Here is a 12,467-nt window from a genome sequence, read left to right as displayed (position 1 = left end):
CCAGCAGCCCCGGGGACAAGAGTCCTGTCAAGCTGGAGTAGAGGGGCCTGGCAGAGGGCGCTCACCAACTCCAGCGGACGGCGCACCGACGTGGACACCCCTGAAACCCTCTGCAATCGCGGAACCATGGTGCACAGACAAAATACCAAAGTCTCCGGACACCCACTGTTACTACTCTGTTCCCAAAGCGCTTCCACTGGCCGGGGGCTCCCAGCTCAACAAAGCCCCTCCCATTTGGGCTGGTGGAGGGTGTCCCCGACTGTCCAGCCGCCCACGCTGCCAGACCCTCAGGTCACCCTCATCCTGGGGCGGGTGGAGACTTGGAGAAAACCTCTGGGGAAACAGGCATCAAATCAACACATGAATAGCTCCACTGCTACAAGTAGAAAGAATTCTACTTATTTTGGTACAACGCACAAAAAAGTGCAGAACAGCCACGTGCAGCTCCGAGAATCATCGCACGGCAAACCCGTGCATCCACCGCCCAGGAGGCCCCACAGGCACAGCTGCGAGTCCCCATTCCCACGGCTCTAGAGCCGCCGTGTGAAGAGCCCACAGCTCTGTCGCCTGGTCTTCTGTCGGTGACCCTGGGGCGGCCTCCAGGCCGGGCTCTGTGCACAGACCTGGGTGGGGAGGCACCCAGGAGAGCGGCGGGCGTATCCAGGGGCCTCGGCGGCCCGCACCGTGGCTCTCCCGTGTCTGTGAACTGACCAGCATCCCCTCCCCAGAGCATCACCTCACGCTGGCCCACGTCCTTGTCATCACTGGTGCGATCATGTAACTGCAAGTGGGGTCGGGCTGCTCGCCGCTCTAAAGCCGTTAGAGACAAGCTTGGTGGACAGGAAAGTTTGCTTTATTTCCAAGGCCAGCAACCGGGTGGGGGGCGGGGATCAGGGAGGGGGGAGGGCAGACTCGTGTCCAAAGGCCGACTGGCCCCCCGCTGACAGGGGCCAAGAGCTTTTATAGACAGAGGGAGGGCGCTACATGTAGCGACAGCACAGCCAGCTCTGACACTCACCTTGAAGCTGGTCCTGCGGTGCTCCGACCAGCGTCATCTGCACTGTTTTAGGTACAGTCAGTCTTCACTTCCAGGGTCGGTTTGTTCCCATTTCCTCGAGGCCAGTTCTCAGAATTGCGGCAGCTTGTGTCATGGCTACAGCCTGGTCATCATGTAGGTAACTTCTTCCACCTGGTGGGGTTTCAGTATCTATAAGACAGCTCACAGGATACAGCTCAGAATATTATCCATAGCCCTTGAGGAGGAACTAAAGGTCCTTGACTTCGTTTAATGACTAAACTATGATTATTTGGTCTCCTTTGACTGTTTTCTTTTGCTTCTGCATTTTCTCACTTCTCTGATTAAAGTTATTCTTTGGCTAAAATTTTTCCACAGACAAAAGGCTGGCGGAGGACACGGTGGGGAAGGACCAAGGGGTCCTGCTCCGTTTCAATCAGGCATTTTAGTTTTAGTCATTTAGGGCATTGGGGGTGGGGTGGGGCTGAAATCTCATTATAACTTTCATTTCTTGGACCACTAACGGGGCTAAAACACTCTCTCATGGTTTTGGTGTCTTTGTCAAATGATAACTGAGGTCTGTTGCCCATTTTCTACAGTTGTGTCTTTTTCTTGTTGATTAGCAGCTGCTCTTTATATATCGTGGACAGGAGCTCTTGGCTACGTGAGTAGCTTACCTCTGCCACCCTGGGGCTGAATTTTTCGCCCACTTCATTGTGTCTTGCAGGGAATGGGGCTCTAGCCTCTGACAGTGCAGCAACTGGTGGCTTCCAGCTGGACTCGGCCAAAGGGAGGCCCCCCAGGGAGCAGGATCGAGAGTCTGGGGTACTCACCCCCCCACTGCCCCTCCCTTAAGCTGCACCTCAGCCATGTTGTGTCCTTCTTGGGGGCCCTGCCTACACCTGCAGCCCAGAGTCCACCACCTGCCCCCCGAGGCCCCGGAGCCCAGGGCGGTAACACCTCCCTTGTGGGCTTCTCCTAACCCTTCCCGCCACTTCCTCGGGAGCCCTTTCCCCAAACGCTCTTTCATTACCCCTCTGGATGTGCTCACTGTTCCTGCCGGGACCTTGACCACTATCCCGCTGTGTGTGTCCTGTGGCTGCGCACCAAAGGACCACAGACAGGGCTGAGACAGCAGCGTTGTCCTCCCGGTACCAGAATCCCGAGTCAAGGTGTCCATGGGGCCGGGCTCCTTCCAAAGGCTCGAGGGGAGGACGGGTTGTGGCTACATCCATCCAACCTCCACCTCTGTCAGCACGTGGTCATCTTCCAGTCACCCTCCCTCTGCATGACTGTGTCCACACTTGTCATCTTTTTTTTTTTTTGCGGTACGCGGGCCTCTCACTGTGGCCTCTCCCGTTGCGGAGCACAGGCTCCGGACGCGCAGGCTCAGCAGCCATGGCTCACGGGCCCAGCCGCTCTGTGGCACGTGGGATCTTCCCGGACCGGGGCACGAACCCGTGTCCCCTGCATCGGCAGGCGGACTCTCAGCCACTGCGCCACCAGGGAAGCCGCCACACTTGGCATCTTTACAAGGACACAAGTCACATTGAGTCGGGCCTACCCTGTGACCTCATGTCAACCGACTAACTCTGCAAAGACTCTACCTCTAAGCAGGGTCCCATTCTGAGGTCCTGGGTTAGAACTTCAACCTGTCCCCGGGGTGGGGCACATCCAACTCTTAACACTGCTGGAATTTATCTTTGTATTTGACGTAAGGTCAAGGTCAAGGTTCATTCTTGTCCTTATGAGCAAGCAGACGACCCAGCACCATGTATGAAAAAGGCTGCCTCTCGCCCCATTTCTCTGCAGAACCATCTTCACCCTCAGAAGCGCCCGTACGCGGACTCGAGGGTCTGTTTCTTGCTCTTTGGGTTCATTTCTCTTTCAGCTTCACACAGATTACACGCTGGCTTCAGCACAAAAGCTCATGATGAGAACAGGAGTCTGGGAGAGCCAATCCTACCAAGGTGACCTTCGGGAGAGTCCCGGCTATTTTTAACTCGCAGCATTTTCAGACATCTTGGAATCAGTGGCGAAGTCCCATAAGACATATACGCTGCTGGAATTTCGACTGGGACCCTATTGTTCTTAGGAAAAGAACTGACATTTTATAGTATTGAGGCTTCTAACCCACGTACACGGTGTATGAACGTATCTAGTTTATCTTAATTTCTCAACACCAGCTTATGGTTTACTGTGCAGAAGCCTGGCACCATTGTTGCCTTGGATTTGTTCCCAGCTAATTGGTTTTTTTCACTGAGTTGTAAACGAAGTCTCTCTAAATTTCATTTTCTAAGTATGCAGTGCTCGTGTATAGAAACAGTTCATTCTTGTGTACAGAGCCTGTGGCCAGTCGCCTTTCTAAACTCACTAATGAATCTGAACAAGTCACCTGCAGGTGACCTGGACATCCTCCACACGGGGTCACGTCACCTAGGACCATCTCAGGTTCGCCACTTCCTTGCAAATCCTTCTGCCTTTCCCTTCCTAGAAGCTTCTGATGCTTCACCAAGACAGAGATCAGTTGCCCTAGTATTTTGTAAACCCCTTAATCAGATGAGGACGCTCCCGTTAATTTCTAGAGCGGTATGAGTTTTTGCCATGAATAGTTGCTGACTTCCATCCAGTGCCTTTCCTGCAGCTAATACCACGATCAGAGGATTTTCCCTCTGCTCTATTAAGTGATGGAATCATGGACTGATTCACGATCCCTAAACCAACCTAGCAGTTCTGGATGGAATCCTACAGGTTGTAAAGTACCTTCCTTTCCACAGATGTGGCTGGATTCGCTGTAGGGTGTTTACCTGCGCTCCTGAACCTATGTTCATGGGTGGGTGTGACGTTCAATTTTTCCTTTCTCGTAATGTCCTTGCCCGGTGTTGACACCAAGGTGTGGCACTGCGGTATCAAAGGAGGGGCTCTACCTGGGGCACGGTCGGCTGCACAAGGCCACCGCTTCAGTGGGGGATGAGGGAGGGGGATGGGAGACCCCACACGAGCATCTTCAAAGGGTCTTGCAGCCAAGAAACGGGCCGGCAGTCAGCAGCCAGGGAGCATCGTCATTGCCCCTTCAAAGGTGAGGAACTGAGACTCAGAGAGCTAAGGACACAGCCCTGGTTGGGGGGGGCAGGAAGTGTCTGCACTCACGCTGCTCTGCCCTGTGCCCCACGGCCCCGGGGGTCCCTGTGCAGCACGAGGGAGTCAAACTCAGTCAGGCTCCAGCAGGGGAGTCGAGATGGGGCACATCCCGGCTCCCGCTTGCAGCCCCCTCACTCCCGCTGTGCCTGGCTCTGCCCAGATGGTCCACTCCAGGGGAAGCGCCCGGCAGCATGGCCCAGGCCGTGTCACGGAGCCACCCCTGTCCCCCAAGCCAGGGTCGTCGGTCAACCCCCGGTGGGGAAGGGCATCCAGGGCTGCCGCTCCCCCGGGGCCGCCCCCCGAGTCCCAGGGCCCCATGACCAAGCCACACAAACGTCTGGGTGGCCGTCAGAAGGGAGACCTCAGGGCTGCCCAGGTCAGCAAGCGGCTCTGTGACTTGATCATTGATGGGAACACAAGGACCCTGGAAACCTGCCCAGGCGGACACACCCGCTGTTCCTGGAAACAGCAATGACTGCACCACGCACGGGCAGGGGGACTGTGGACAAGGGCAAAGTGGCCATTGTTGGCCGCAGGCTCAACAAATAGAAGGTAATTGTGGTCAATGGGAGGGGGCTGGTGACAGCCTGCCACGTGGCCAGGAACCTCTCCCAGCAGGGGACAAAAGGGCCACCACCACGGGCTCTGGACACCTGTCCGAGGTGCCGCCGGCCATCCCTCAGCCCCCCTGACTCGCCATGAGCCTCCTGCTGCTGGCTGTGGGGCTGACCCTGCTCGGCTGCCCCCAGGCCCTGCACTGGGGGCCCCAGGACCCCAACTTCAACGAGACTCTGGTAGTCAGCCGCGGCCGTCGGGCGTGGGATGGAGAGGCGGCTGGGGGCAGCAGCCACAGGGACAGGGCCGGCCGGCACCAGCGTCCCCCCCTCTGCTCCCCAGGTCAGCGGCGAATGGTTCTTGGCAGGGATGGCCTCCAACCAACCCAAACTCCTGAAGGAGGACAAGGACGCGGGGCTGCTCGTCCACCGTATCCAGGTCACCCCCAGGGCCCTGCAGCTCCACCTGCACAAGAAGTAAGTCAGGGGCAGGTGCGGGCAGGGTAGAGCCCAGGTGAGTCGCACGACCCTGTCCCCCGCCCCCCTCACAGCCTGCTTTCCGGGCTCAGAGGTGATGTGGGGCGGGGCGAGGGGTTCGCTGCCTGGAGACGGACACGAGAGTCCAAGGTCCAGGGTGGCCGAGCTCCCCCAGTCCCACCGAGGGGCTGCACGGAGAAGGCCGAGCCCTGCCTTCCAGACGCGGGTTCCAAGGCGACCTGTCACCCCCTCCCAGGGTAAATGGTGCATGCGTCCCAATTACGATGATGGCAAATAAAACGAAAAGGAAATTTCAGTACCGGCTGGAGGGTAAGTATAGACTCGCCATCCTCCAGCCCCACCGCTGGAGGTGGAGTGTGGCCCCGTCCGCCCGGCCCCACGCCACCCCCAGTTCGGGGCTGAGTGTGGCCAGGAGCCCCGCTGCCGGGACGCCCACCTCGAGACGGCGTCCCCGGGCTGGGCGCGGCACCCCCGTGGCACCGGCAGCAGTGGCGGGCACGTGTGGGCGGAGGCGTCCGGGAAGGGCCCGAGGGCCACACCCGGTCCTGCCCAGCCCAGGGCTCGGCTGGCCCTTAAGAGCAAGTCGTCCAGCCCTGTGAAGGGACCAGAGGGGTCCCAGGGTCTGGTTCTTGTCCCGCCTCCCACCCTGACCCCCGGGGTCACAGATGCCGACCAGAACAGGCTTTTCCTGGAAAAAGTGGACCCCAAGAGCTACGTCATCCTCTGCAACCACCGCGAGAAACGTGAGAAGGACGTGGTGGTGGTGAACCTGCTGAGTAAGTGCCCAGAGACCCCTGCCTGCCTGTGCCCACACGCGGACCACCCGCCACCCCGCAAGGGCAGGGCGAGCCCCTCCCCCCGCCCCCTCCAGGGACACCCAGTCCCCAGGGAGGACACCGGGCCACAGGCAGCAAGACACAGGATGGACCCCGGCCACCTCGAGGCCGTCTGGACCCAGACACCCTCAGACTGTCCTGGGGCCCCAGCCCTTTATCCCAATGTGGAGTAAACAAAGGACAGGAGACAGCAACGACCAGGACCCAGAGAAGAAGCCTGCCCCCACCCCAACGCTGGGCCTGTCCCCATAGCCACGCCCACACCCCGAGAGGGCAGCCTCCCAGCCCCCAGAACCCCACCGCCCGCGGTCCCAAATGACCAGCAAGACAGACGGCCCCTGGCACTGTGCCCCCAGGCCGGACACCCGAGGCCAGCCCGGACGCCCTGCTGCTGTTTACCAACTACTGTAGAAGCCATGGGATTCACCCCACCAACATCATCAAAGTGACCGCAACTGATGCGTGCCCACGCCTGCCCCAGCCTCGGACCTCCGCTCAGCTCGCCACAGATCACTGTCCCCGCGCCTGACAACGGGGAGGCTGCCGGGCCCAGGTGGGTGACCTCTGACCCTGTGGGGACGGCAGCAGGGGATCCCCTGGGGGTGGGGGTCGGCGGCAGGTGCCGCTCAGCACATGCGTTACCAGCTGCTCCACGCGGGGCCTTGCCGTCTCGGAGACTCAGGATGCAGTGCCGGGGGGCGTGGGAGGGACCCAAGGTGGGGACGCCCATCAGGCTGACCCAGGCTGACACGGGCAGGGCCAGCGGGGGGGCAGAGGGGCCTGTGGACACACTCGGGGTGGGCCTGCAGGTGGAGGACTATAGAGGGCAGACCTTGGGGGTCCAGAGCCTGGCATGCGGCTGCCTGTGACAAAAGTCCCTCCCCATCGCCTCCTCTGTCCCTCAACAGACGCCCCCAGGCCGTGACCCGCGGGAGGGCCCGGGGCAGTGGGGAGCCAGCTGCCCTGGCTCTCAAGACAGTGCCCCGCCCCTCCCGCAGGTCTGCCCCCGCCGTCCCCCACCACTGAGCCTGCCGCACCCCCGCTTGTTCACAGGGGTGTCTCCCAGGCACCGAAGGACCAGAAGATCTCGGTTAACCCAAGGAGCCCTTCAGCTGCCCCACCCCCTAGCAGCAGCCTCCGCCCTCCTGGAGGCCTGTCCTGCTGTGTCCAATAAATGATTGACCCGGACCCAGTGTGCTCTGGGGGGCCTCAGCCCGAACACAAGCGTGGCCAGTGCCAGCATGGTGACCGGGAGCTGCCCACTGACACCCCATCCCAGGCCAAGGCTGCTGGGGACAGGGGATGGGGACCCTCCTGGCGACACCAAGCTGGCCTTGGACTCACGTCCACGGGGTTTGGAGAAGCTGCTACAGGTTCACGAGGACACCGTTCAGAGCGCGAAGCTGGGAGATGGTGCAGGGAGGGGGCGAGGCCAGGCCCCACGGCCACCCTGGTCCCCTCAGGCTCGGGGCTGCGGGCAGTGGCAGCCCCAGGGCTCACCCCGTGGTGGTGCTGTGGGGTGAGACCCCGGCAGTGGGGTCTCCGGGCAGAGAGCACAGCTCCGGTGGGTCGGCCAGCAGAGCGCCTGCAGGTTAGGGGCCCCTTCAGACCACACCCTGGTTTCCTCTAAATGACAGTGGCTGAGGCCCTAGGGGCGGACACGGTGGCTGGGCAGGCAGCAGAGGACGTGTCTTACCCTCCTCGAGCTGCCAGAGCCTGGTGGGTACCCCCTAAGCCCCCCTCCGACGCACACAGTGCCCAGCCAGGGCTCCCACCTGGGGCCAGGGCCCGGGCGGCCCACTTGAGTCCCCCATCAGCCAGGCCCCCTCCACTGGACCCCAGCCTCAGGGAAGCTCCCTGCCCCACAGCTGGTGAGCCCCTTTGCTCCCCCAAGGGCTGTACCTCGGGCCACTGTCGCCCCAGGCCAGGGGGCTCTCTCCGGTGGCCAAGAGTCCCCCGAGGCCGTGTCTTGGGCCAGGCTCCCAGCACCCCGGGGCACATGTCACAGGCAGGGGAATCAGCCAGCCAACACCCAGCCCCTGGCACAGCTGAGCCCGCCCACCAGGCGTGGGAAAGTCAAGTGCATTCGGAAAGAGCCCAAGGGGCCATTTGTGCGAAGCCAGGCCTGCCGGGATCCCAAGGGGCTCCCACAGCGCACAAAACACGTTACACACACACACACACACACACAGAGGCTCAGACGGGCGCGTACAAACCACGCACATGCGTGCGCACGCGCGCTCAGACGGGCCAGGCAAAGGCATCTGGGGCAGAGGTCACAGCCCTGCTTTGGGCACCCCAAATGGATATAAAAGGATGTGCTGGTGGCAGGGGTGGGGGACAGCCTTCTAAGCCTGGTCTTTGTCCTTTGAGGCTCCGTGATGCTCTGATGGGGACGGTGGGGTGAGTGCTGGGCCCTGACACCACAGAGGAAGAAGCCGCCCTCCGGCACCACCTCCAAGGACAGAACTCCCACACTCTCCTGCTCAGACCCTGAAACGTACCAGAGACGTGCCTGGCGGCACTGTTAGCCCTGGAATCCCTCCCCCATTTGTAAAGCAAAAGCCGTTAAGAGAGAAGACCGGGGAATGGGAAGCCGTGTCCTCCAGAGGACCCCGGGGAGTCAGGCTGTGGCTGTGATGCTGCTGGACTCGTCCCCCGGAGCTGCCCTCCATGAGGGGTGGAGACGCTGCAGGCCCCGACACTCCTCCCAAGTGTCCTTCTGTGCTTAGAACCCTTTCCACCACCCCACCCAGGGCACCGGGTTCAGGAGCCACCTGCCCCAGCAGAGGCCGTGTGCCCGGTAGGTATCCTGCCCCCTGGCCCCTCACTGATTGAGGAGCTGCATTCTGAATAAGCTGCCCCCCGCCCCAATTCACAAGCCCCCGTGAAGCACAGGCGCTGCACCCCTGGGGCTACCGGGGGGGCAGCCTGGACAGGGACTTCCCAGCCGCCTGGGATCTGGGTTGCGCGCACGCACTTGGCCGGCTTGGCTACACGCGACCGCAGGAAGCACCGGGACAGGACAGCGGCCCAGCTCGGCCCCGCAAAGAGGCCAAGGGCGTTCTCCAGGGTCCCACGCTCCTCTTCCTTGCTGAAGGGTCTGCGTCCTGGTGGCCACTGTGCCATCACCTGGCCTCCAACGTCCATCCCAAACCCAGGAACAGGGCGCTTTCGGGACAGTCCCCGAGCAGGCCCAGAGCAGGCTGGGGGGCAAGGACTCACTGAGGAACGATGCCCTGGGAGGGCCCACCCAGAGAAACCCCAACACCGGGAAACAAACCCACCACCGGCTGCCCCAGGCAGCTGCGCGGCCACGGAGGTCAGCCTGGGGACAGGCCCTGAAGCTTCTGGGCGAGGTGTCCCCTCCACCTGCCAACCCGCACTTCACCAACAGCTTTCCTTTTCGGGTTAGGATCCCCAGCGTTTCAAATGAATCGAGTGCAACCAACCTCCACGCTTACAATGATAAAATGCGATTTCTAAGAGGCGTAATGTGATTGTTTTCTGCGCCGAGAAGGCAGCACAGGGCATCCATCCGTTCAGCGAAAGCTCCTGGCCTGACTCTCCCGAAGGCAAATGCAGGAACTGGGCACATCAGCTCGACCCCATCAGCAGAGACGGGGGAAATTCACATGATCCGGAAGCTTCTCTCCCACCGCCCTCAGAAGCAGAGACAGCCATGTCCCTGGGGCTCGGGGAGGTTCCTTAGAACCGGCACCACCAAGGGCACCCCCTGCAGGAAGGGCTGGCCAGGCCCTGGACAAACCAGACACCAACTCTGGCCTCGCTGGGTGCTCCCTGCCCTGGCACCCAGGCCCCATCCAATGGCAGCGGCTTTGGAATGCACGGGAGCCCAGGCCCCCCTTGCCATGGCTCTGCACATGCCACCTCCTCTAGCCCCATAAGCAGCAGGTGGGGCGCTGACCCGCTGGTCCACGAGTGGACACTGTGGGCGCCAGGGCCTCCCTGGGCTGCTGCCTCTGCAGGGTCCGCAGCTCCGAGGGCACCAGCTGCCTGTGTCGAGGAGCTTGGGGCCACCCGCAGGTCCCAGACGGGTTAGAGACGGCCAGACAGGACCCGCGAGGGAAGGGGACCACCTCCGTTTGTACCCCTTCTGACCACCAGCCCCGAAGCCCATTTCTGCTGAGACCCCTTGAGAGAAGAATCAGGACCCACATCCCTGGGACCTCCCTAGACCCCACGCCTCCATCATACGGCTTAGCTGCCCCCGCCCTGTCCACCAGCACGTGGCCACAAGTGTCCTCTTCTCCTCTGGAAGAGTCAAAAAGATTCCAGAAGGTTCTGGAAAAAGGAGGAGAGGGAGGGACTCATGGTGGGCCCTGGAAGGTGACCAGGTCCAGCACCACAGGGGACACTGGCTCCCGGCCACGGCGTGAGCTGCAGCTCTGACCCCTGCACAGGAGGGCCAGACCAAGGCCCCCACCCTCCCCAGCGTCAGGTACGACCCTGAAGAAAACATTGAAGCCAGGTGGGCCTGGGCATGGCTGCCCTGGGGACCCTGTCATGCCATGGGCACCCTGCTGTGCCCAGGGGGCATGCTGTAGCGCCCGCTGGGGGGTGACGAGGTGTCCTGGGTTTCGAGAGACCAAAGGCGGGGCTGGAGGAAGACTGAGCCTGTTTCTGGCTCCTTCAGGCCTGTGGAGTCCAGCTTCCAGGGCAGGTGGGGCCTGTCCTTTGCCCAGGTGTCCCCCCACGGGGGGTGGGGGGCGGGCACACTGAGGCCAGGCTGGTTGGGCGAGGGTCTCGGGAGGGCTGAGGCCTGAAGCGAGGGAACCATGTCTCTCACTCATTGGGCACCTGGGTAGGAGATGGACAGGATGGGCCTGGCCTTACCAAGAGAAGGTCACGTTGGTGGTAGGCAAGGCCCTGGCACCGTGCTCTCCAGACCCCTGAGGATGAGCAGTGGCCGGCCCCTCCCAGGTGGGCAGGGAGGCCCTTGGCTGTGCCAGGCTCCAGGTCAGGACCCGTGACCAGACGCCGTGTGAGGCTCCTGGGCAGCCCTGAGCACCCTGACCACGACACCAATGGGGAGTGACCCAAGGTGGCCTTGAAGTTCAAGGAGGAAGATGGGCAGCAGGGAGGGCGGGAGGCGGCAGAGGAAGGGGAGGCAGGGCTCGGGGAGGGTGGACGGCGGTGCTGGCAGAGCAGCTGGCCACCTCCCAGCTCAGCCGGCTGACAGACCCCAAGGCGCAGCCACAGACACTGCCCAGCAACAATGCCCGGGGCTGAGAGGTCGGTGGACCTGGGAGAGGGTGCAGCCTGAGGGTGTCTGGGGTCCTGCCGAGCCCCACGTCCCCCTCCGTGCAAGCAGCAGCCACTGTCCTACTTCCGGGAGCCCCTGGGGGTGGGGGGAGGAGAGCAGGTCACCTAGAGAGCTGGGGGTGTTATGCTGAAACCCCCTCACTCCCCAAAACAAGCCTGTAGTCACCACCGTGCTTTCTAAATCCACCCCGAACACCCAACTGCAGCCAACAGGGTAATTTGCTTAGAAAAGGGCCAGAGCAGGGGAGGGGTGGAAAGCAAGCTGTTTCCGGGACCCCCAGCTCCTTTCCGCTCCAGCAGCCGTGACAGCCCAGCCCCCACCAGGCCCGGGCGGCAGCCCTTTCTTCTCCCCACCTTGGAGGGGGGTCAGCTTTCCCAGCACTCCCCCAGGCAGTGAGGGAGGTCTGGCCCCAGACGGCCGTCCGTCCCGTGTGGGCATCTGGAGCGGCGCCCGTCCCATGTGGGCATCTGCAGCAGCGCCCGTCCCGTGTGGGCGTCTGCAGCGGCGCCCGTCCCGTCTGGGCGTCTGCAGCGCTGCCCGTCCCGTCGGGGCGTCTGCAGCGCTGCCCGTCCCGTCGGGGCGTCTGCAGCGCTGCCCGTCCCGTCGGGGCGTCTGCAGCGCTGCCCGTCCCGTCTGGGCGTCTGCAGCGACGCCCGTCCCGTCTGGGCATCTGCAGCGGCGCCCTGTCTGACGCAGCAGCTTTGTGCTCGTGGTCCCAGGGCCTGCGGGACCCGACCCAGGACCCTGGCCCAGGTGCAGGGTTGACGGCTGCTCTCCTCCCACGATGGGGCAGGCGCCACTCACCCACCCCTGCTCTGGCCCCGCCAGCCTGCCTGGGCCCCTGGACCCTTCTCAACACCAGCTCCGAGCGCCCCCCCCTCCTTCACCAGCTGGAGGCAGCGCAAGTGAGCCCTCCTGCCACCCGAGGTGGGGTCCTGCCCCTCGCCTTCTAAAGGTCTAAGTGGGGAGTTTAAGGGTCAGGGTGAGTCCACCCACCCGCTGGGGGTCTCAGTCAGGCTTTTGAACAAGTTGAGTCCCAGCTCCCGGGCCTCCCTCCCAGGGTGCTGGGGTGAAGATGCCCAGGGCTCCAGAAAGGGACAAGCAGGGATCAGGGTGGGCTGAGCCCCTGACCAGCT

General features: G+C 62.4%; 1 protein-coding gene across 1 annotated transcript; it reads left to right on the top strand.

The window, feature by feature from the left end:
• Positions 1 to 4,854: 4,854 nt before the first annotated feature.
• LCN9 (lipocalin 9) lies at positions 4,855 to 7,176 on the top strand. Its single transcript, XM_060299903.1, has 6 exons — positions 4,855 to 4,950; positions 5,054 to 5,187; positions 5,444 to 5,517; positions 5,874 to 5,984; positions 6,401 to 6,597; positions 7,098 to 7,176. The coding sequence occupies exons 1-5, from the start codon at positions 4,855 to 4,857 to the stop codon at positions 6,571 to 6,573; spliced, it is 588 nt and encodes a 195-aa protein (XP_060155886.1). The 3' UTR covers positions 6,574 to 6,597; positions 7,098 to 7,176.
• The last annotated feature ends 5,291 nt before the right edge of the window (positions 7,177 to 12,467 follow it).

Source organism: Globicephala melas, chromosome 6, assembly GCF_963455315.2.
Source record: "Globicephala melas chromosome 6, mGloMel1.2, whole genome shotgun sequence".
Taxonomy (NCBI): domain Eukaryota; kingdom Metazoa; phylum Chordata; class Mammalia; order Artiodactyla; family Delphinidae; genus Globicephala; species Globicephala melas.
This window is presented reverse-complemented; position numbering and strand designations above follow the sequence as displayed.